This window comes from Anser cygnoides, chromosome Z, assembly GCF_040182565.1.
Source record: "Anser cygnoides isolate HZ-2024a breed goose chromosome Z, Taihu_goose_T2T_genome, whole genome shotgun sequence".
Lineage (NCBI taxonomy): Eukaryota > Metazoa > Chordata > Aves > Anseriformes > Anatidae > Anser > Anser cygnoides.
The window spans coordinates 33,937,951-33,962,676 of NC_089912.1; the positions used below are offsets into that span (position 1 = coordinate 33,937,951).

The window sequence follows — 24,726 nt, forward strand, 5'->3', positions numbered from 1 at the left end:
GGACAGTCTTTTCTTCTGCTTTCCTTTCAACTAGTCATTTTCTCATTTGGATATGAGAGTGTGGTTGTATATCAAGGGTGAATGCTGTGGTCTTTTAGATCCACAGGTGCTGGCATGGATTAAACTGCCTGCTAACCTTGTTATTCTTCCTGTGCAGGTAATCTGTAGGTAGAGATGTTAGTTCAAAGTTCTAGTCATAAGATTTGCAACATTGTCACTTTTCTTCTGTGTTTGACTGCATCAATTACCTTTAATTTTTGCCTCTTGGCATGACTATAGGTGTCCTTTTACTTCAGAACATCCCATGCCATTAACTTGCTTTTGGAGTTGCACAGTTAGGTCCTTATTTCACTTTGGATAAAATAATTTTTAAAAATGGTTTCTGTGTGTGTGTGTTTTAAAGTTACCAGGGCTAAGTATTCTGTCATTTATTTTCTTGTGGTACTTTGAGGCTGTTTTATGAAAAAGAAAACAGCATTTTTTTGGTTAACATGTAATCAGTACTTCCTAATGTTTGTTTTTTCTTCATTTTCTCCCTCTGTATGTTTTCTTTTTTTACTTCTTCTTTTACATTACTTCATATAATTTTGTTAACTCTTCCCTTTGCTTATTTTAATGTCTTTCATCTGTTTTCTGACTTTGATGTAGTCTTCTATGGCCACTTTACTTTTTTCACACATGTATGGCTGGACCATCTTTGTGCTTCTGACCAAGATTGTTAATGATCTCCTAGAGTGCTCCCAACCCTTTGAGCCATGGATGCAGGCAGGAAAAGGCTGAAGTGGAACTTACATTGTGTGTAGCCATTACTCGGTTTTTGGGCAGTTTTGAGGGTAAAACTATTTTCTCTTCTTCCTTCCTTCTTCACTCTTAACATCTGGGCATCTTGTTGTTGCAGCAACACGGGCAAAAGGTGTCCATCATTTTGGTGCACACCAGCTCAAGGCCTGAGTAAATGCAAAGGCACTTATGGTACTTGGTTAACATCTAAGTCAGCTTGGCACACGCAGAGCAGTTGGAACACCAGCCTGCTCTTCCAGCAGGAGTAGAGTAGGTGCACACATGAAAGTGCTTTGCCAGTTTGAGGCAGTGCTGTTTCTTAAAAATCACTGTACCATTGCTCATTGTCTGTGTCTTTTTGATTTTTTGATTTTTGATTTGTCTCACTAGTCCTTTCCTCAGTTGCTGTTTTGTTGTTGTTTGTTTTTTGGTTTGTTTGTTGTTGTTGTTTTTAAATCCCAACTTCCAGCCCCCATCACCTGTTTCTTACTTGCTCGCATTCCCATCTGTGCTGTGTGCTAAACGGCTTGGTTGGAAACAACTCAAGGCAGTTTCCATCCTTCCACTACCTTCACTCATTTCAGAGTGGGCATGAGCAGTGTGTCGTTCAGTGCATACTGAAGTTCGTGGAAAACCTCACATGACTTTAGTTGGCTTTGAACTTAATCCGAAGTATTCCTGGTGGAGCTGGGTTGCACCTGCATGCTAGCATATCTGTATGGCAAGCTGATTCTCAGAAACCAACAGAAGCCACATACACGTGTTAATGATGGGTATTTTTCTTCAGGAAGTGCTAAATCTTGCACGTCAGAAGGATAGTAAAATAATGAAAGCTTTTGGCAAGGCAAAAGGGGAAGAATATGCAGGCAGAGCTAGGAACATGCATGCTACCGTTGTTTAAGACTCTCCATATAAGCTCTTCAGATTTTTTTTTTCCCCTGTATCATAACTGTCTTAGTTGTAACAGAATGATCCACCAAAAATTATAAGATGACCAGTGTGAATATTTAAAGGTAGGATTTGGTTTTGGCTGTTCCTGATGACAAGGAAAGCTACCTTGTACACTTTTCTTCCTGTGGGAATAATCATGTAGCTATCTGCTCCTGCAGTTTTCATGTACCAGAATCCACAGCTGGAATAATAGACACCAGACACCTGTTTTTAAACCTGCAGATTTCTTAGTGGTGGACATCACTAAGGTTTTGGCTGGGAATCTTCATGATGTGTTGTAAAACTTTGATGCCTCCTTTCTGAGGAAGGGAACAGTGAATTACTAACTAAACCTTAATCTAGTGGGGAGCCTGCTTCAAACAAAAGGGAAAAGAAAGACTTAACATTTGAATTGGTAGAGCTCACTGTGAGTCCTCCATGGTGAGGGAACCTGCTGTAGAATTGGTGAAAACAAGACTTGATAAATGCTGTATTGTAATCCAGCCTCTGTTCATGAGACTTGGATAGGAAAAACAAAAAGTATTTAGTTTAACCAGAATCTTTCATGTCTCTGCTTTTGTCTTTACTATACACCTGGGGGTGAAGCCAGGGGAGCCTGGAGACATTTATCTCAAGCTTGTGTTTTGTCGGTGTGTTTGTTTTTTTGTTGTGTTGGTTTGTTTTTTTGTTTCTCAGGCACGTATAACCCCCTTTTGTAGTAATGAGAAAAGAGGGTGAGCATTTTACTCTTTTGAAGACAGGTGGAGAAGTCCCCATGCCGAGTGCTGTATAGGCCTGTTTGCCTTTTGTTTCTCCTTACTAATTGGTTAGAATGGATGGTATTAAGTTCCTGCAAGTATGTCTGTTAGAGAATTCCTGCATATCTAGCCTCAGGGAATTAAGCTTTGGAAAATGAAGTACCCATCAAAGCAGGAGTTGGCTGGTACAGTTTGTATCCTGACTTCTTTTCTTTTCTTTTTCTCTCTTCTTTTTTTCCTTCTTCCAAAAAGCTTAAGAAAAGAATCTTTTGTCTTCTTTTCATGAAAGTTACACTGAAATTCATCTGTGCTTTATTCATCTGCTTTCATTTGTTCCATTCATGGGCAGCTGTGGGTTATACAGGACAAAGCAGATGAATTCCTAACCTCCACATATAAGCAGTGTGTCGGAAAAGGTTCAACACACACCCTGCCCTTTTTTGCAGGGGCCAAGTAAAGTATTACAGCTTTTAGTGTCAGTACTGAGATACCTCTGGACTGTGTTTTTCCACATGCCATTAAAATGGTGTGACAGAGTTTTTCTGGCTTGTAGAACGGAGGTGTCTATACAGATTTATCTTTTTCTCAGTACAGCAAAGCTTAGTAACTTCTAAGGAAATGTGGTTTAGAAGTTTGCTTTACTGAAATTTATGAGTAAATAACTTTTTTCCATGATGACTTGATTCCAAACATCCTCAACTCAGAGTATTTGAATTTACCTGTTGTGAAGACCTCTTCAAATGTGACAAAGTAAAATTTCATCTTTTTACTACAGTTAACTTTCTGTGTGGGTTTCTCAAAAAATTCCATGAATGATTAGGGAAGAGTATCCATTTCTTTTTTCTTTACTATTTTTTTCCCCCTATTACATAGGCAACTCACATGTATCCTATGCCAGATCTTCGTCTGGTGTGAATTGGCATAAAAAATTTCAGAGAACCTGGTCTGATTGATGCGCCAAATGCATAAGTGCTCAGCAGTATGATTAATATTGTTTACCTTCATAAATGAAAAATGTCTTAAGACTTCTTTTTAAACTACTTTTAACTTAAATCTGTTGCTACTTTTTTCCTCCCCAAACCAGATTTTAAAAAGCATAATTTATACTGATCAACTTTTATATTGTAGATTACATATTAGGTATAGAATTGGTTTACCTCTTCTTCTTAATCCCTTCAGAAAGCTGTCAGCGAACTGACGTCTTTCCCCTGGTCAACACCCTGTAAAAGCCAATAGGTGCTGGAGCAAGTCTTGAACCTTTTTAGGTTTGCTGATCCACATGGAATAACAGCTTCTCTCTGTTTCTCCACAGACTCTTCATACTCAGAGCCTCCTGATGTTCAACAGCAGTTGAACCACTATCAGTCTGCAGCTTTAGCCAGGAACAACAACAATGTCAGCCCAATCCCACTTTCAGGGAGTGCTGCAGGAATGGAAAAAACGGAAGCCATCCTTAACTGTGAATTTTGTGAATTCTCCTCGGGTTACATACAGAGCATTCGGCGTCATTACCGTGACAAGCATGGAGGGAAAAAACTCTTCAAGTGCAAAGATTGTTCCTTTTATACAGGCTTTAAGTAAGTACTGTGGAAAACAGATAAACTGAACTCACAAGGATTTTTTAGTACTTGAAAAGACTTCTGAGATCTTTGAGAGCTGGCTGTAGCTAACAGAAACATGGCCACTGCTGACCAGAGAGAGGAACATAGGAAATGCCATGCCAGATCACAGCAGCATCCATGTAATCCATTTTCCTCTCTCCTACAACAGCCGGTACCATCTGCTGCAGACGAAAGCACAGTGAGTCCTTGCAGTAGCTTTTACTTGCTGAAGGAGATGGTACAGGTAGTGCTTTTTCCTTAACATATGCAAGTAGAGGGTTTTCCTTATCCTCAGGTGTGAAAATGTTCTCTTAAAAAATAAGGTCATTTCCTGGTGCAACTGGCATGAAGCATGAGAAAAAAAAAAAAGTGTTTTAAGGAGATATGAAAAGTTATATCCCTTTCTGAAGAAACCTCTCTCATGTAATTTTATTTCTCTCATTGTTTATCTAGCTGGAGTGTGTTCTCCAGAGTAACTGATAGCACATAGAGACATTTCAGCAAATCCAATTAGATATTGCAGAATGTAAAATCTCAGCTGTCTTGTGTGTGAGTTTTAGCTGTTGTTCCCTAAGGAAAAAACGCTTATGCACCTGTGCATCATTTCACTCTGATATGCTGGACCCTCAAGCCTAAGTCCCCTAACTGCCATTTGAGATCTCAAATGTGTTAAGTACTCAGGAGTCTGGTGACAGTAAATAGTATGATTGAGTACAGGAAAGACGTTCTGTTAAAGAAAATGTTGAGCACAAACCTTATCAATCTCCACAAGAGCAACTTTTATTTACATATCTTCAGGCCCTCCCCCCCTTTATGGTACAATTATGCTTTATACCCTGATTGCTATCTGTCTTCAAGATTACCAGTTATCATTAGATCCGTTAAATCTGCTCACATCTTGCTAGTGCCTTTTACTGAGATGAAATAAAATCATCTTAAATCAAATGGCAATTAAAGATACACATACTTGCGTAATGGAGTTGTATTTCTTCATGTGGTATTTCAAACTTTCAAGAACTAAGTCTTCTTTTGGAAGTACACTGTTTTCTCCCTTTAAAAAAAAAGGGTAAAAAAGCCCATACAAATCCCCCCTTAAGCTCACTGTAGAAACTTAAATGCATGAAAGCACTCACTGAAGTTGATTGAAATACACCTGTAGAATTTGATGATCCCTGGCTTGTGCCCAATGCCACTTGTATTAGTAAGTTGTTCAAGCTAGCAGTCTTGCAGAACTTCAGTGAGGACTTTTAACTCAAGTTCAATGTGGCAATCTCACTAGTTTTTGCAGGCTTTACCACTACCTTAGGAACAAAAAAAAATAACTAAGTCCCCCAAGTTTACAGACATGTCTCATTTCAGTAGTTGAGCTTGTGGTTAGGTAGATATATAGTTAATTTCCTCTATATGGAGGAAGAGTTGCATGTCTCTTACAACTCTTAAGTATGCCTGTAACGTAATATCACAATGGTCTTGTCTTACAAAGACAGAGGAGGTTAAGAATGTTATTTGCCTCCAGAAATACATCTGTATTCACCCTGCAGTCCAGAACAGTTAGATTTTACTCAAGTTGCTAAAAAATATTTTTTTGTTAGAAAAAGTACACAGAATATTTCAGCCTGAAGACAAATAATGCACATAGAAGATGGGAATTCTTTTGGTATCTTAACTATAACAACGTGACTATAGAGCAACTCATGCAGAATATATTGTCAGAATGTGTGCCAGTTACTTGAGTATACAAGCCTACAAATATTTTTGCTCATGTGTTACTCATGTGAGTCGCCCTGCTGCAATGCCATGTGGCACTGTGAAGACAAGGCTGAGTGGTATCTGTACCATTTTACAAGACACTTTCCTTATAGAGCTGTGACACTTCATCGTTCACTGCACACCTCTTTTGACTGCTTCCATCTCTCCCTCCTGTTTCACAGATCTGCTTTTACTATGCACGTGGAAGCTGGGCATTCAGCAGTTCCTGAGGAAGGACCCAAAGACCTTCGCTGTCCTCTTTGCCTATATCACACCAAATACAAACGCAACATGATTGACCACATAGTTCTGCACAGAGGTAATGATATTGCTGTATGTGTCTGTCTGATGAGGGAAATGCTGAATGACGCCTGTGTATTTCAGACTGGCTTCATTAAATTTTCACCTCTCTGTGCTTGAGCACAAGTACATTGACCATCAGGACACCAATAGGACATCAGGCCTTCAGTATTTTTTATTATTTTCTAAATGATACATCTTAATAGTTTCCTGTAAAATTCAAATCCGTTGAAACAGGACAGATTCAACCTCTCTAAAGTAAAGCTTAAAAACAATTTTAATAGTCTTCAAGCACCTATTTACCAAGAGTAGCACTAATTTACAGCTTTGATCTAGGCTAGAGTTGTATACTGCTTTTGTCCTTGTTATTGTAAAGTCCTTGCTATCAAAAACTCTGGGGCACAGTATACCAACTAACTGTAGAGGACCCAGAATATCTCTTGATTACTTGCTTGAAATCTTTCTCTGCGTGATGTGTCACTGTTCTTAGGATCAAAACAAGAATGGTCATATTTTATTTTTCTTTAAGACTTCATTTCTTTCTGCTCCTCTCCCTTCTTTTTTTAACCCAGCTAAAAATGGGATTAGGGATTTCTATATTGTATTAACTGCAGGCTTGCTAGCTCAGAAGAGACAGCTGTTTACGCTCTCTGGGCTGGGATTCCTGCCCATAGCTATCACATTTGATGCTTGTAGATGGTCTGTTGGCTGCCGAAATCCAAACCCATGTGTTGGGATGGCACTCTGCCTGCTTGCAGGTTGGGCAGAGTTTCACAGTAGGATACTGGTGGTGTGCAAACACAAGTTTTGCATGCCATCTTTTTCCTGGAGGAGATCCTGGTGTGACAAGCGCTATCGTAATTCCTTATAACATAGCACTTACCACTGTTGGTTACTTAAAGTCCTTCTTGTACCAAAGGAGTGAGGTTGGCAGACTTGATACGTATCTCCTAGCACAGCTATTCTGAGGAAACATCTGGGAAAAAATGACCTGTCAGTGATTCAAAAAGCACATTACAAAGCTGCTTTATTTGGTTGTAAAAGTTTGGCAGATGCTTTTACTTCCTGTCTTTGAAGGTGTTGCAGTGTCAGATTTTGCCCAGCTTCAGGGCATTTTCCAGAATTATCTCTCTTCAGAAAAGAGGAAGGTTTAGTTAACCCTTGTACAGTAGACTGTGTGGTTCCAAGTGATGCCAAGGTGTGCTCTTGTTTGTCGCTGTGCCAGAGCACCAGTGAACACTGCCAGACATTTAAAATACAGATAGACAGACTGAGGAAAGGACGTGATGGACTTAGTTAGGAAAGTTTCCATCAAACATAGACTTTACACTGGGAGTGTCTAGCTGCAGTAGTGAAAGAGCACTTTATGTAGCTGTGCTGCCTCTACAGAGGTGTTTCTGACCCATTGCAAGGAGGTGATTACCTCCTGAGTAAGGTACACTGTGGATATGTTCTTTTGTTTTGCTGTTGTTTCAAATGCACAAACCAGCCTTGAGCCACTGTGCTGTTGGGAAAAAAAAAAAAAAAAAGATAGCAAAGGACATGATTGTATACCTGCTAGAGCACCGGAAGAGGTAAAACTGTGTAAAAGAAGTTTTAATAAACGAAACAGAACAAACAAAAAAAAGGCACCCCTACAATTTTGTTTATTGTTTGGCAGCAAAAGCAGATGATTTTGACAAGATTTAACATGCACCGAGAGAATGAGAGATGATGAACACAGTCTGGGATAGCCTTCTTCTTTTATAGTCATTACATTGATAAAACAAGAGTATAGTTAGAGTATAGTTGTGATCTGTGGTTAAAGAAAATCAGTTTTTAGGTAGATGGAGTGGTGCAGTGTGTAAAATCAAGAGTGAAGGATTTGATCCATTTCATGTTCCTCCTGTGTAAAAAGGTACATTTGCAGATGCATAACTCTCATATTACTTCCAAATTGTTGCACCTGTAGTCCTTGATGAAACTGCATGTGCTTGAAATGGAGAGTATATTTGTGTCTTAATTAGGGTCTGTGGACGTTGACTTTCACAGGCCTAAAGCATTATAAGCTGTAAGGCTGAATGGCTTGTGAGAAATAATTAGACAAGAAATTTGCATCCCCTTGAGGACATGGGCAAACAGGATGCTTCCTAGAGCCTTCTTGCACGTGTAGCCTATTCTGTTCAATCAATTCCTTATCAGTGTAAAAGCTGTTCACCGTCCCTTCTGCAGGCACAGGTGGAGCACAGACTCATTGCCTTTTGGTGGGCCATATTGGGGGACTGACACATCTAGAGGATTTGATCCTCTGTTATGCAGGCAGGTGAAGAGAGAGAGTGTGGTTCTTGCGTTCTTTCTGGCTTTTCTGACAGGCAAGCATGGGAACCTTCTACAGAGACAGAAATCTTGCTCCATGGCCAGCAGAACTATTGGCCTTTAACTTAGTCTGGACGGTGTGATTAGGTTTCATTATCCCTTCCAGCAGCATTTTGGAACACGCTGATATTTTTCCAGGGCTGAATGCAACTTACCAAGATCAGTGTTAGGTCTACTTTAGTGTCCTTGGGAAATTATATTTTCTTCTTTTAGTGATCATTTTACTCTCTTGCTGGTAGAAATGATGATTTTGTTCTTCCATTTAATAGAAACTGCACCCATTTATCTCAAATAGTAAGTTCAATATAAAACATTCAAATTTCCAACTTAATCTACCCCCCAAAAGGCTTCATTGCTGCCTGTGCCGATTCCTTACACATGGTTGTTTCTGTTGTTATCTCTTGTACACACAGCTTCATTCATACATGCAGAACCCTTGTGGTCTGCTTGCTTTTGGCTACTGAAACACAAAATGGTATGTGTTCTGTGACTGTAGCTTGTATTTACATTCATTACAGGCAAAAAATGCATATGTGCAAACACCCAGCAGTACCAAATAATTTTTCTGTAGGCTCAACAGATCGTAGGACTATTTTGTTTGCACTTGGTTTACATTTAAGGGAAGGAAATGAGTTGTGTGTGCTATAGTCTGTTGGTGAGTAAAGAATTTTCCTTGTTAACGAAGGACTGATAGAATCATGGTCTTTTTTATGACTCTAGACAAAAAATGTATGTCTGCTTTAAGTAGCAAATAACTAGCACGTCAATGGCCTTTCAGTGTGTTCTCTGATCTGCACTGGAATTAAGCTGAATGTTTGAGTCTAATTTATGATTGAATTTCTTAAACTGAGATGATGCTGTTTAGGTGTTTGTTTTGTTCTTGTTTTTTCTTAGACCTCTTGATACTATTCCACAATTCATGACAACTTTTCTGTGAAGCATATATAGAAGTCTTTGTTTCATAGAATCATTAAGATTGGAAGAGACCTTCAGCATCATCTGGTCCAACTATCACCCTTCTACCAATGTCACCCACTAAACCATGTCCCTAAGAGCCAGGTCCAACCTTTCCTTGGACACCCCCAGGGATGGTGATGCCACCACCAAATTAGATTAGTTTAGACACTGCTAAAGTCTGAAGAAATCCACACTTGAGAAAAGAAGCTAAATCTTTCAATTTTGTTAGAGGCTTTATGGTTTGCTGTAGTTTTGCCAGTTGCTCACATATGATTAGTGTGTTCTAAATGAGTAATTAAATACAGAAAGCTTTATAGAGGCAAGCCAGATATAAGAACATCACCTTACAAAATGTGAGGTTCTGGGTCCAAATCACCCTGCGAGTTCCAAAATAATTTCTTCGAGGTATCACTCTATGAGCTCATCAAGTAAAAGTTTTAAATCATCCCCTAAAAGTAAAATCCTTCACTCTAGAATTTATGTTTATCTTGCTTTTCTCATGTTACTGTGTTGCTTTTCATTTGAGGAGTGTATGTGTAATTGTGAGAAAATAGGGTTTCCTGATGTGAGCTAGGAAATGCTGAGTTACTACAGAGTAGTAGATAAAACATTTTATACTATGCCATGTTTTAGTGTTTTGTTTTATGTTTTAAATCTGTGCCATGTGCTATAAGAAAAGGGAATTTTCAGATATTTTAGTTGGTGTTTCTCTTTTTGGACGCTTAACTTAGCATTTTCACTTTTGAAACCAGCTGCTTCACTTATTCAGCAAGTCCAAAAGCACACAGTAGCAACAAGCTTCTAAAAAAATCTTTGACCACAGAATCACAGCTTTAAATTCTGTTGTCTCTTAGACTATATTTTCCCTTCCCTGCTTTCCACACCAAATGGCCACAACTTAGTGGCTCTATAGCTAGAAAAGCTGTTATTGGTGTAGAAAAGAATCACAAGTCCTCCAGGTTTTTTAGAGATTTTGCTTTTTTGAAGTGGCCAAAGTGGTAGTTATGAGGTAGGAAAACTTTTGTATTCTGGGAGAAGCTGAGGAGGATGGAATATTTTCATGGGCTGTGGAAAAGGTCTTGTGAGCAGTGGTGGCACATGGATTGGCTGAAGATAAGAGAATAGTGGAGCCTTTTACCACCTTCTAGAAGCCATAAGTGACTTTGTATTTCTTTGGTTGTCTTGTGTTGTGATATTACCCTCCTCGCTAAAGAGAAGGGCCCATTTGCTCAGATTTGTATGTGGATTACCACATCTCATTCCCGTACCCTTCTTGTCAACCACCTGAGATTCAGGCCTGTTTTTTTTTTGTTGTTGTTGTTTTGTTTTGTTTTGTTTTTTTTGCTCATTTGTTTTAATATGTTAAGGATGACTTGCATGAGGAGGATCAAACTCCTCCTTTAATCTGCAGTCCATAAGGGATAACAGTACTAAATTTTAGTGTTCTAATTAAAAAAGGCCAGTTAAATAACAAAAGCCCATAATAAGGACCTTCTGGTGACCCTCAGCTGAAGGGTCAAATTTGGGATTTCCCTTGTGCACACAGTTTGGGGAACACAGTGGATGAGAGTTACATCAGATTCTGGTTCTGTCAAAAGACTGAAACTAATTGCTGCTCTGTTAAACATCTGTATTTTGTTTGAGAAGCGGAGAGTTTAAAAACTCAGCAAGAGCGTTTGCTGTACATGCTTGTATCCCTGATCTGAACTATGGGAGGTGTGACATGATGTGTGTGTAGATTTTGAATCTGAACTTTCTAGCAGTTATGGATGTGTTGGGAGTTTCTGGTGCTGGCTGAACTGCACAGTCTCTTCCAGAAAAAGGTGCTGCCTTACTTGACCTCACAGTCACCAATGAGTAGCTTTGAATATCATTTGCTCCAAAACCTCCATTCCCATCCTCTTTACCCAATGAGTAGTTACATTTGTGGGGACATCTGCGTCTGTAGTCTTAGGCGATTAGCCCTGTTGTTACAGAGAATTTTTTTTTTCGTGTGTGTGTGTGCGTTACTCCAGTTTGGGTCCCACTCCTATGTAGGTGGATTTGCATACCCTTATACAAGATTCTGTTCTTTGTGTGGGTGGTAGTTTCCAAGCTGTTGACACGAGGCCTGGTATTTCATAAAATTTGTTAAGCGAACATTGTCCTGTTCCTACAGAAGAGCGGGTCGTTCCCATTGAAGTCTGCCGTTCCAAACTGTCAAAGTACTTGCAGGGAGTTGTTTTCCGCTGTGATAAGTGTACCTTTACCTGCTCCAGTGATGAGAGCTTGCAGCAGCACATAGAGAAGCACAATGAACTGAAACCTTACAAATGCCAACTCTGCTACTATGAGACCAAACACACAGAAGAGCTGGACGCTCACCTTCGAGATGAGCACAAGGTAATTACAAAATAGTTTTAATTTGTAACTATCTACTCCTTGCAAAGAATGTATTTAGTTTATTTGCATGTTAACTCTGATTAAGCCAACCTGCCTTCTCTTCCTCCCACCCCATGACAATTGGAAAACTAATCCCATGTTGGATTTTACTTCCTGTTTTTTTTTTTTCTTGTTTTCTTTAGAAAGTCAAAACTGAGAGTTTCTAAAACTGTTAGATTGATCAGAATTGGCAAACTATTTTCTGCAAGGTGTGATCATCTGGAAAAGGCACTTATGAATGGTATTTTTTTTTAAAGGGGAAAAAAAAAGCATTACAAAACAATATTAAGGCTATATGATTCAGCTTTTCTAAAAGGCAGGAGATTCCAAACATAAGATTGCTCTGGCAACTTAAGCAGCATGTAGTGCCATGCATATTTTAATAACAAAGCGGGCAATACCTTCCGTTTACATTTAACACTGGAAAGATAAACTGCAAATGTAATTAAGTCCTAGCTTAAGACTGCTTTGGAGTTTTTGTGGAATCCATGAGTACAGACCTAATCCAGTCTTTAAGAAGCCGCTACAAGACTTCCCACAGACTTCTGTTAACTTTGAATTTCTGTAGCTGTGAACTGTGTATCTGGGAGATACTGAAGTTCTAGGACTTAGTTGTGTTTTGTAGTATTTATCAGAGTATTTTCTTGTTACATTTCCAGGGCAGGCAGCTATTTGTTTCCATCTATTGGAGCTGAGCTGCCCAAGTCCTCATTAAAACTCACTCTCACTTCATTAACTGAACAACACTTCCCTTACCTCCAAACATGTTTATGTCGACAGTATTAGCAGATCAGAAGTCCAAGCAAAACTCTTTGCACTTAAAAAATAAATAAACAAACAAATAAATAAGTAAATAAATGTTTGGCTGTCTTGTAAAAACAAACTCTGTAAACTTAATGTTGGCCTGCTGTGCTTATTTTTATTTGTCTTCGTCTTTATAACTCCTCAAGAGTCTTCTGCAATTCATGCGGTGCATGAGATGCTCCTCATTTTCCAATCACCACAGCAAAAGCCCTGGCATATCCAGGAGACATTAATCCTCATTCTTTTCACAGTGGATCAGAATGGGAAGATTATTCCTCACCTAGCTTTTCCTTCCAGTTTGTACCTGCAATAATGATCCCAATAGTTTACAGTATCTTTTCTATGTCTGTATTCAATAATTTACATCTTACTAATTTGTGTCCAAGTTCTGGGCTCAGATACCCAAGTGATATATTGCACCTTAAAGATTTCCTGTGTATGAACTGGGTCGAATTAAATGCCTTGCATGTGGTCTTGTCTGTTTAAGTCTCACTGGGTAACGTGTCAAGTCAGATAACCTCATCCCAGCTGTCTGTGGGTAGTAGTTCTAGGAACCCGATTACTTGTACACAACTGCGTTTAGGATAGCTTGCTATTTGGAGATATACTAGAGTCTAATTCATATGACCCTTAGGTTCATTCAGATTCCCTTTTCTGCAGAGGCATAAAAGATAGTCAGTGGGGGTTGGTATTTCATTCAGCATCTTGCAGGAGATGTTGTACTGCACTCATTCCTCTGTCTCCATCCTCTCTGCCTCTGTAGCTCAGTGCCTGTGCTGCTGGAGGGCTGTCTTTTTGTGTGAAAGCTGAATCCAAAATCCTTACCAGCAGTGATCAATGAGCTCAGAGGGCTCTCGTCATCAAACAAGTATTAGCCATAGTTTCCTGGTCATGCTTCCACTGTCTGCCTCTGCTGTAAATCTGGACTGTCCCTCTGCTGTTTCTAGTGAATGTAGTAGAGTTCCTGACTTCTGTGCCCTAAGCTGCTGCTTACATACTGCTGCCTTGAGCTATTAAGTGCTGGTGCATTTTACCCTAGGGTTAGCTGAGTTTAACTGCTGGGTGAAGTGTTCACATTATAGTCTATATATCAGTTTGCAAAGCACTTTGAAGCTGTTCATGAGAATTAATCTGTTATTAACGAGTGAAAGTGTACATGGTGTGCAGCAGCCATGTGCTTAGTAAAGGACTCATCCTTTCATGCGTGACGCTGAATGAACCAGCCACAAACAATTTTCTTTCAATATGAGTGTGCAATGGCAATGTTTGACCATCATAGTAGAATGATCCTGTAAAAGTAGGATACAACTTAGTACTTTATATTTCTTGGACTTCTTTAGTTTTAATACCTCAAAAACAGGAAGAAAAGAGGATAATTTACTGAATGGCATTAATCTTTGAAAACCACAAAATGAGAAACACAGATAAAACAGTGAAAAATTAATTGTTGTTACTGAAAATAAATGAGTGTTAATTTGAGCAGGTCTGCATGTCACCTGTGGCTGAGTAGGCTTTGGGGTATACTGGATTTCATTTTGCATATGTGGTGTTTTTTCTGAGTAGCTGGTGGTCGTGCTGATTGCTGACAAAAGTGTTTTTGTCAAAGGTGAGTCGTAATTTTGAGCTGGTTGGACGGGTTAACTTGGACCAGTTGGAACAAATGAAGGGAAAAACAGAGAGCTCCAGCAGTGATGAGGAAGAAAAAGAAGACGAGTTAAGTCCCAAGACCGAAGAGAGAGGTCAGTACAGTGCTTTTTTTTTTCTTTTAAGACACAGCAACGTGCCCCACCAGTCCCAACAAGGAAGGTCAGCTGTTGACTCTACAGCACATTCCAGCAGAGTCATGTAGGCATGCCAGGAGGAACAGAATGGAGCTTTTGTGAAGACACCATTCCTGGGGGAATCTCATGTTTCTAATCCTTATTGCAAGTTTTCAGTCTGTTAAGAAAATACGTACTATGAGAAAATGCATATAGGATCTTTGACTTTATCTGCCCATGCAGAGATAACATCTATAAGGTCCTGGAAAACTATGCAAGCTGGGAGTACTTTAGAGGTCTCTCAGATTTTCTGTGTTGGTAATCAGTTTTTAGCTTCTCAGTTGGCAGTGTTCAAGCAAGGGATGAAGGAGTCATGGCCAAACTTTTTTATGGGCTGTTCCTAACTCTGTGCCCAGCATTCCTTCCTTGTTAGAGAGCTAGTCCTGTTGTAGTTGTTGCAGTTGGCAGCTCTAGAGCCAGGGTAGGTCCATGTCCAATGTATACCATTGTGTATTTATGTGCATAAGTGCATTTCTATGAGTAATCCCACTTACTTTAGCAAGGCTAGGGCATGTACTCGCTAATGCATTTGTTTTGGTCAAAGTTATATCAATAGGGAAAAAGTAATACCCTTATAAATCAAACCGTATGTTGTCCTTGCCCTCTCCCAGTATGAAAACCAACTTATTGCAAGTATCTGGTCTAAATTGTATGTTGTTTAGTTTGCTGTGGTGTTCAGTTCATTGGTCAAATACAGTATGTTCATGACTCTTTAATAAGCCCTATGATGCCTCGATGTTGGGATCCTGGGGGTCATTCACCCTCCAGGTGCCAATGACTGCAGTTAGCTAAGTTTTTATGTACTTAAGTAAAGATATGCCATGATGTTTACCTTTTTCCTCCTGAATTTTCAACTTTCAGTGAAAGATTGATTTCCAACACATACAGGAGTTCACAAAAGAAAAAGTGTCTCCCCAAATCATTTTAGACCTTGAAAAATTAAGATTTCTGGATTCACAAGTTGTTTTCAGAACAAGAGAGGTGTAGTTCATTTCTCTCACCTTCTTGATAGCCAGGCCCCAGTGTCTTGGCTTTTGTTTAGTGTTCCTGCAGCATAAATTCAGTCTGTGCTTATCAGTAGCACTTCAAGTGTAGTTAATGATAGTTTTTATTTAAATGAGAAAGGAAGCTAGTGGGATAGGAAACCATTTACATTTTAATGAAAAGTATCCTTCACAAGATCTTAGGTAGCAGCAGTAGAAAAATCAGAGGACCTGCTAAAGGGATATTAGCTCCATATGCATTTCAAAGTTCAGGGTTATTAAGTGTGAAAGCCTGATCAGGTGTCAGTTCAGGCAGAGCTTCAACCCTCAGAGGTTCATGGCTGGAACACTTTGTCTACAGGACCACCCCCCTCCTAGTTGCAGATACAGCACAGTGATTAATGTTTTGGATAGACCCACAGCTAGTAAAGGATGAAGAGTCACGCTGACCTTGTGAGGATTACCTTAGCATTACACAGAAGCAGTGCTACTGAAGTGACCATGGAAACTGTGATATCCAGTACAAGGGGAAGAAGATGCTGTCTGCCAGGCCTTACAAATCCCTGTAAATGTGCTGTAGGGAGGGGGACAGCCCAAGGTGAAGTTCATTGGTTAAATTGGCTTTAGGATATTTCTTTTTGTTATATTTATGGTGCAAGTGTAAAAACATCGCCTTCTCTGCTGGAGATTTAAACTTACAGGGAAAATAGATAAGTGTTATCTCTGTGTTTCATGTGATCTATAGTTAAGCAAGGGATAGTGTGTAAACAATTCTAAGTTTTATTCTGTACTTTTTCCACCTGTGTATTTCCCATCAGCGGCTGGCTAAAAAGGGATTTGTGCATGATTGTTTAGATGACCAATTTAAAAAAAGCATGCATATTTTCTGGCTCGTTTTGCAGGTATTCTTTCCTGACTGGATGATAAGGGTGATGTTTCACCATTATTAATTTTTCTCCTTTTAATCTATTACAACTTGTAATATTTTATACTATAATAGGTTGAACAGGATTGAATAGGAAAACATTTATGCCTACTGCAGAAAGTTATATTTACTGTATTTTTCTTGCCAAATTGTAGTTTACCACTTTAAGGTGCAAGATCCAAAGTACATTTTAGAAAAATGTCCCAGTGAGACAGGAGCTGAAAGTGTGATTGGATGCAGAGTTGCATGTTGACATCGTCTCCCAATGGATTTTTAGAAGATACTTCTAATGTAGAAATGGTTTGCTGTCTTAGCAGAGGACCAGACCCATGCTTTTAAATATTGACTGCCACAGTGGCTAATGGTGTCACAGCTCTCAAACCACATCAAACTGTGTAGTCTCATATTCCTCTTGGGGGTGCTTTTGATGATTCTAGCCTTTGTGGTGTTAGCAGGAAGTGGGATTTGCTGAGAGTGCCTCTTTGTGCTCTTGAGAATCTGGAAGCAAATGCTGTCTGAACCCTCTGAAGTCTGTGACTTTGGCAGAACCAGGGTTTCTTTCCATGAGTCAAACGAGCGGCCTAGATTCACCGCTTTGACTTCAGGCTGGAATGCACAGTACTGAAGGTGCAGAGAGGAGTGTGTTGCTTCTCCAAATGGACTACTGGGGCAGTGGACCAAAGAAGAACGAGTGCCCATGCGAGCAGACAGAGATGGGTATGTCCCCTCAGCAGAGCTGAACAGCTGTTTTTGATGGGAAAGGAAAACAATGTTTTGCTTCTGGTGAAGGACAGCAGAAAACATAATGACCTGGAAGGAAGAAGATGGCAGGGGCTGGAGAGGAAAAAGAGGGTGTTTGTCATACACCACAGAAAGAAACACTGCCCCTGCTAGAGACTGTGTCCCAGATGACCTCTGTCTCACCAGAATCTACTTCCATGGTAGAGGGGGGAAACAGGGAAGGATACAGAAGTGCTTGTACATAATATTATGCAAAAACAAAAAACACAAACAAACAAAAAGCAACAACAACAAAAAAACACCACTAAAACTGAAGACAAGTCAGGTGTCTGTGCAGTTTGTTACCTCTCATCCCTCTCATTCTCAGGCCCCAGAGAAGAGCAGCTTCTGATACTCCTTCAGGGAAGCAGTCCAAATTCACAGCCCTAGAAGCAAAAATGATCAGGAAGTAGGGTGAACACTAGAGTGTATTCTGAAGAGCTGGTGGATTTACTAGAGTAGCACTTGCTAATCTTAATGGGAATTGCAAATATAAATCCTCCCTATTTGTTTCAGCAAAATATCCTCTGTAGTACATATCTCTTCTTTGTAGAGAACCAGAACGAAGTTCCTATTGTGTACTATATGGCAGGCATATTTCTTGTACAGAAGAGCAACTTCTGCTTCCAGAACATCTGCCCTCTACAAATATTTGTCCCTGTACCATGTCTGTGTGTTGCAGTGTACTTATAAATTTGTACCACACACATGGATTAAGATCCAGATGGATTTCCCCATCCCTGGAAATGCTTACAGCCAAATTGGATGGGGCTTTGGGCAACCTGGTCTGGTGGGAGGTATCCCTGCACATGGCAGTGGGGCTGGAACCATTCTGTGATTCTGTGTAAACTGAACTAATGGTATTGACTTAATTTCTGGTGTTCCTATTGACACAGCACCTTGCTTTGTGATGTTTATCCACGTAATAAATCACCAACAGTAAAAACTAGGAAGCAGGGGTGTTTCTTTGAGGAGGAAGAAGCGACAAATGATGTTAAGAATAATTTCATATAGGACTTTACTGAAGTGGGATATGTGTCACAAAAATACCTTTACAGAACTTTAGATATGGATAGTAGTGCTTGTGTGGACAGTTTTAGGATCATAGGCTGATCTTGAACAGAGTAAATCTGTGAGTGAAGAAATCAAGCGAGCAGAGATCAGAACTAGAAAGAAGCAAAATCCCTTTTATTATGTAGTTTGGGAGGAGTCAGAAAGACATTCTGTTGATTTCTTGCTTAAGATAATCCCTGCTAAGGAATTAATGCTCTGAGCAGATGGTGCTGTCTCATATCCAGCAAAAGAATCAAGTGAGATAGTCCATGCAATTATTTTTAATGGCTTGTGTGGTGATCTTCTTAATTTGTGAGAAAATGTTTCATCTTTTGTTAAAGCTGGCTGTGTTCACGTGGGTTTTGGCTTTCAGAAATACTGCTCCCTCAGCTGCCAGTGAGTTCACTCGTATTACTAGGTGCTTGACACTTCTGCAAATGAGGCCCCAAGCCCTTCGTATAAAAAGATTAGGATGGGATGAAACACCTATGCAGTTATGATGCAAGACTTTTACAGATACTCTAGCTTGTAAGACTTCATAATGAACAGTCTATTTCTTCTGAGGATCACATGTTAATCGCAGAATCATAGAATGGTTTGGGTTGGTGCTCCAGACCCTTCATCATCTCTGTGGCCTCCTCTTGACTCACTCTAACAGGTCCATGTTAAGAGGTCTTGTGCTGGGGGCCCCAGAGCTGAATGCAGTGCTCTAGGTGGGGTCTCACGAGAGCAGAGCAGAGGGGGACAATCACCTCCCCAGCCCTGCTGGCCACGCTGCTTTTGGTGCAGGCAGGATACGGTTGGCTTTCTGGGCTGCAAGCGCACACTGCTGGCTCATGTTGAGCTTCTTGTCAACCAACACCCCCAGGTCCTTCTCCTCAGGGCTGCTGTCAGAGTTTGTGTACAACCAATTCAAAAAATTGAAATGTAGATGGGCTTTTTTTCATTTTTCTTTCAAGCCATTTTTACCATAAACTCCTCTCAGTGTTAGTTTTGAATTCAAACTCCACAGTCTCTTCATTTATTGAAATACAAGGACAGGGTGTAGTAAGTAACTCTGTTACATTTCTTTGCAGATATGTTCTAAGATTTAGGATGGGATATGTTACTTGGCAGTGTCATTTTGTTTTGGAGAAATTGCATTTTCACAAACACAATAATTGATGGGTATGTCCTTTTGCTTCTTAGAGATACTCTTTTTCTCTTGGAGCAGCAGAAGGGATCAGAGTAGGATCGCAGTGGTCCCTTCTTGCCCTGGGACATAAAAATTCACAGGCTGTGCTGACCTTTTCCAGATCCCATGATGTTTTCTGACACTGGTCCTCCAGAGAAACGCTTCCCGTGCGAGTTCTGTGGCCGATCATTTACAGAAGGCTCTGAGTGGGAGCGACATGTGCTGAGACATGGCATGTAAGTTGGTTTACCCTCCTTCACCAAAGAGCCAGAGGTAACAGTAGTAGTGTATTCCCCCACAGTATTCTCACCTTCCAGCCAGTCCCATGATGAAGGCAAACATGTTTACATGAAGGAAGAATTCTATCTTAAGTGTTGCTACAATTATTGGATGTCTCTGTATGAGAATTTCCAGTTCAGCCTTTTTTAACTGCACAGCCCAGAGTGGCTGTAGACTGTAGGGCTATCCCTAAGTGAATACCACATAGTTGCCCCAGGATAACTTCAGCAGAGTGTGCAGTTGACTTCGCCTGCCAGTAGAGCAACTTAAAAACGGCAAAAAAATATGAGGAATGTTCTAGGAAGCACCATTTTTTTTTCTCCTGCCTTTCTTACTATGTTTATATTGCATGCTTGCAGCTAAACTTGTAGAGCAGTGCAAAGAATTATGTGCAGAGAAATTACGGTAAGACCTTAAAGGGGAGTTAAATTTGTAATGAACTCCTCTTAAAATGAGCATAGTGAAGTTCATAGCAAAGATCTTTGTCAACAGTTTGCACACCGTGGGATGATACGCGTCACAGATAAGATAGCTGTCTCTGGAACGCTTAATTTTCCTTCTCTTGATGAAGATCAGTTCTGTAGTACAGATGTCTTTGCTGACAAGAGTTTCTTCAAAGAACAGAACTTGTTCAAGGTTGCTGTCCTGCAGAAGACATTTAAATACAATATTGTAACTTAACTGTGGCAGGGTGAAAAATACTTTAATCTTAATACCCTTAATCTTGTCTACCTAGGTAAGAGTATTTGAAATGTTGAAAGCTAGAAAAAGTTTTATTGGATCATTAACTCTTTGGGAAAAGTACTCTTTTCCTGTGCCTTTCTTTGAGCTCTAATGTCATGGGTCCCACTGGCAGCTTCATTCCACTACCTCTCCTCTTAAGCATGAGGTGGCAAAGGTGTGGCTGCTTGTGTCAACTTTTTTAGGAAGAAGTCTGTTTTTCCTCCTTCTGTGGTACGCATGGATTGGCTTTGCTGTTCTCTGTACTGACTGCAAGTGTTTCTGTATTCTGCTGCTTGGCTTTCAGGGCACTGAATGAAAGTAAGCATGGGACCAGCGAGGACAGCCAGCCGAAGGAGGATGTGGAGGAGACTGTTAGCACACTGCCAGAAGAAAAAGAAAGCATTGAGAAAATGGTGCTGGACTATTCCCACAACAGTGAAACAGTAGTCAGTGTGGTAGCTGCTGACAAACCTCTCCAAGAAAACCCGGAGGCCAAAAACGAATAAGCATTTGGTGTGATTTTAACCAACGTACTTGAACAGTGATGAGTGGGATGGGGTGGGCGGGCGGGGCGGGCAGAAGGAAGAAATAAAGCTGCTTTTAGGACTGAATGATCTATTTTCAAAGCACTGGTACCTGTGTGAGTGTGTGTGTATTAAAGTTATTTAAGTGGTGGAATAAGTGGCTCCATTACATCACTGCATCTTTTCTTCTGGATCTTGACAATGGGAAGTTACATTCATCTTGGACTAATGAAGAAACTCCCCATATTCCTACATTACACAACGTGTTTTGCAGTGGAGACTTGGATTGTTTGTGAATGGAGGCATCGTGAGCCTGGAAGAAGTAAGGGGATAACTTTTCAACGCACAAATTTTGGTGCGTTTTTCTAGTTTTAATACATAATGCTTTTCCAGACTGAATGCAACTGCTTTAGAAATGAAAAAGAAAAAAAAAAAAAAAAAGAAAACAGAAACAAAACAGAAACTGCTTTGCTTAAAACAGTCACCTGTTTCCTAGTACCTCAAAATTAACCAAGGGAGATCTCTGCATTTGTCAGTACTACCTGTTGTCATTGTGGTTAAATGTAGAGAGACTGCTGGGCAAGGTGGTGAATGGAGGAAGAAAAAAGTTTTAAAGAAAGAAACAAATTGTGCTTAAAATCCCAGTGTGGGTTTTATTTCTTAAAATACTGTGATTTTTTTAATTATTTTAGTAAAAAAAAAAACAAAAAAAAAGAGAGAGACTTTAATTCCTAGATAACTGTTTGTGAATTGTCATCCTTTATTCCAGGTAAGCTGTTTGTTAGTATTCAGTTATAATTTTAGGATTTGATAGATTTCATGTGACTGATTGTGCGGTTTTGTTTGCCACATTTATTTTCTATCAGCCTGAGGTGTTACAAATACAGCACAATTAAGTTTGTCATGTAAAATGAATTATTTCTTTTCAAGGGGGGACAGGGAAAGGAGACTAGATCTTGTGAATAGAACTTTTTGTTGCTGTTGTTGTTGCTGTTAATTTTAAACATACGTAAATAACAAAGATGTTTTAACTTTTTTTTTTTTTTTTTTTTTTTTTTTAAGAATAAAGAACCAAACTTACAGCACAGCTATGCAGCTTGCGGGCCAAACACATAGGTCCTCATAACCGTTCTGTTGCTTGTCATATTAACATCTATCAGTCTCACACCAGTAACTTTTTGTTAAGATTGGCTGCCTTGTTTTCTTCTGTCCGTGGTGTGCGTGCTTTCTTTTTTGTTTTGGTGTGGTGGGAGGGGAGGGGTGTTTGTTAACACATCTTTTTGCAAGCGGAGGTGTAATAGTTACATATGACATTGAGCCTGGAGAACTACTTTACTCGATTCAAGGTGGAGTTGCTGAGTTTTTCCCCTCCTCCTTAGCTTTTAGCATGAGGGGAGCAGCGTAGAACGAATAGGAACCTACATACCTAAGTGGCTGATCCTGCACTTTTCCTGGGATGGAAAGCCTACCAAACTCAAGGGGATTTTGAGCAGGGAATACAGGATCTGGTGCCCATGGTATGTTCTGATTGTGAACAAAAAAGAGTTTCTTTCCAAAAAGTAGAAAGTACTTGACTGAAACCTAGTTTTAGAAATGCATGTGTCTTTGTTTTTTTTTGTTTGTTTGTTTTGGGGGGGGATCTATGGGAGGGGGAGGGGGGAAAAGAGGAAGCTGCTGGGAAAACGGTGTCCCAGAGAGCTTCACATAAAATTGATGGCAAAAATGTTGCATTTGTAGAATAAGTGCTACTTGAGAAGCATGGTGTTTTGCGTTTGAGGATTCATCAGTTGTGGGGTAGGGGGATTCCTTTGATTTTTGTTTTCCAATTTTTTTGCCTTTTTTTGAAGTAGGGAGGGAACGTCATGTGAAAAACACATTCGAGGGACAAATATAAATACACATTTTGTGTCTGTATTTGTTTTTAATTGGCCTCATTTCAAATGTATTTCAACAGTTCCATACCTGGATTGGGTGTTTGCAATGGTTACCAAAAATGAAAAAGAAAAAAAAAAAAGAAATAAATGATTGTGACATGCTTTTATCACTACTTTATTTTTCAAATAACATGTAAATATTGTAATCCATTGGATTTTGTTTTGCTAACCTGTTAATAAAACATACGGGACCATTATCCTTTTAACAAGCTTAGAATGTCATATTGTTTTCCTTTTTTTTCTTTTCCCAAAAATGTATACCTGATATATTGTGGACACACATTTTAGATGCATTATTATGATTCTGTTGACTGTAATGACATAGAATTGAAAATAACATTTTTTTCATTGTTTAATTTATACAGAGGACTTTTTCAGAGTTTGACAGAAGGAATTAAATAGCAAAATGCTAACCCATTGGCTTCAGCACTCGGTATTTCCTGATTTTAAAATTACTGCTTACTGATGGGGGATAGGAAGGGGATACTGAACTGTTGCACTGACGGGTTTGTTTTTTTTTAAAAAAAAAAAACAATGAAAATTAATAAAAACTTTTTAAGAGTGTGTGCCTGTGTGTGTGTTGTTCTTTATTGGCTACTTTCATGATGGGACTATAGAAATATCTATGTGACTGGTTCTGCATTTAACATCTCTGGGAGGGAGTAAAGCATCCCTTTTTCCTCTCTTCATCCTTTCTCCCCCTATTTCATGGAAAGGGTACTTTGGATTTACAGGTGGGGTGGGGTGACTTATCTAGCTCACATAGGGGTGAGGGGTCTGCCACATCCCTGAAGAATGCCTTACATATCCACCAGCCCAACATCCATTAGAGGACAAGGGCATATTGCCAAAGTCTGCTGACTCCTCCTGAACCCAAACATAGAAATGAAGAAATTTTGCAGTCTGTCTTGAAGGATCAAAATAGATGGAGACAGGCTACTATTTGGATTATCAACTCAGTCTCTTCATGAGTTGGGATACTGTATGCTCCAGTATCTGATGACCTGAGACTGTGCTTAATCAGAGTTGAATATACACCCAGTTAGCTGGGGCAAGGGGGATTATTTTTTGCCTTTTCCTCTGTTGAAAACCTTAAATGATGCTTGTGGTGTTGTCTTGGAATCTTTCTTTGCTAAGTATAGATTTTTAAAAGCACATTGAAAAGATGTCAGAAGTGTCCCCTTTCCCCACCCAATCACCTCCTTATTTTCCATGTGTCTTAAAATAACTAATTTTTTAGCCTATCTATACAAAAAAAAAGAAAAAAAAGGAAAAAAAAGGGGGGTGGGGAAATGATGTATTTTAGGCTTTGTAGACATTGCCTTTTTTCAGTGATCTCTGGAAACCTTTGTCCATGAGGGAGGCCTACAAATAACTTGCACACTATGTTCTACCCCAGAACTAACTTGCACTTCGAAAAGAGAAAGGGTTGCCATTGATCAGCCACTAACAAGAATTACATGACTGACATAATGAAAGACCTTGCAATGATTTCTAGAGTATTACAGTTCTGTTATCCCATTCACCTCAGTGGCAGGTTTGTGTAAGTGAAATTGAAATAAAGCCCTCTGTTTTCCCTTCCCAGTTGCAGGTTTCTGGCTGAATGGGACTGGCTCACCTGTCTTGAAATTCCTGTTCTGAATTAAAATACATCTTAATGTTTTGGGAGAGGAAGAAGCAAAGGAAGTAGTTGCTATCATGAGTCTCTACTTGAAATTCCTTTTCTTTTTTTTTTTTTTTTTGGTAACTGGGAGCCCTGGGCTTCACAACAAGCATTCATGCTGTTGGACAACTGGTGCTCTGCACACAGTGTTCCCAGGCTCATTGTCCTTCCTTTTCTTAAGAAGTCTGGGTAAATGTTTACTACCTTATTACT

The 24,726-nt window shown here is 39.6% G+C and overlaps 1 protein-coding gene across 9 annotated transcripts in view; it reads left to right on the forward strand.

The window, feature by feature from the left end:
- ZNF462 (zinc finger protein 462) overlaps positions 1-23,414 on the forward strand; it is a 98,008-nt gene extending 74,594 nt beyond the window's left edge. For all 9 annotated transcript variants that reach the window (XM_066987603.1, XM_048051200.2, XM_048051203.2 and 6 more), the window contains 6 exons: positions 3,781-4,045; positions 6,001-6,137; positions 11,589-11,812; positions 14,262-14,394; positions 19,512-19,626; positions 20,697-23,414. In XM_066987603.1, coding sequence (XP_066843704.1) covers positions 3,781-4,045; positions 6,001-6,137; positions 11,589-11,812; positions 14,262-14,394; positions 19,512-19,626; positions 20,697-20,898 — 1,076 coding nt within the window. In that variant the 3' untranslated portion in view covers positions 20,899-23,414. The remainder of the gene's footprint in view (positions 1-3,780; positions 4,046-6,000; positions 6,138-11,588; positions 11,813-14,261; positions 14,395-19,511; positions 19,627-20,696) is intronic.
- The last annotated feature ends 1,312 nt before the right edge of the window (positions 23,415-24,726 follow it).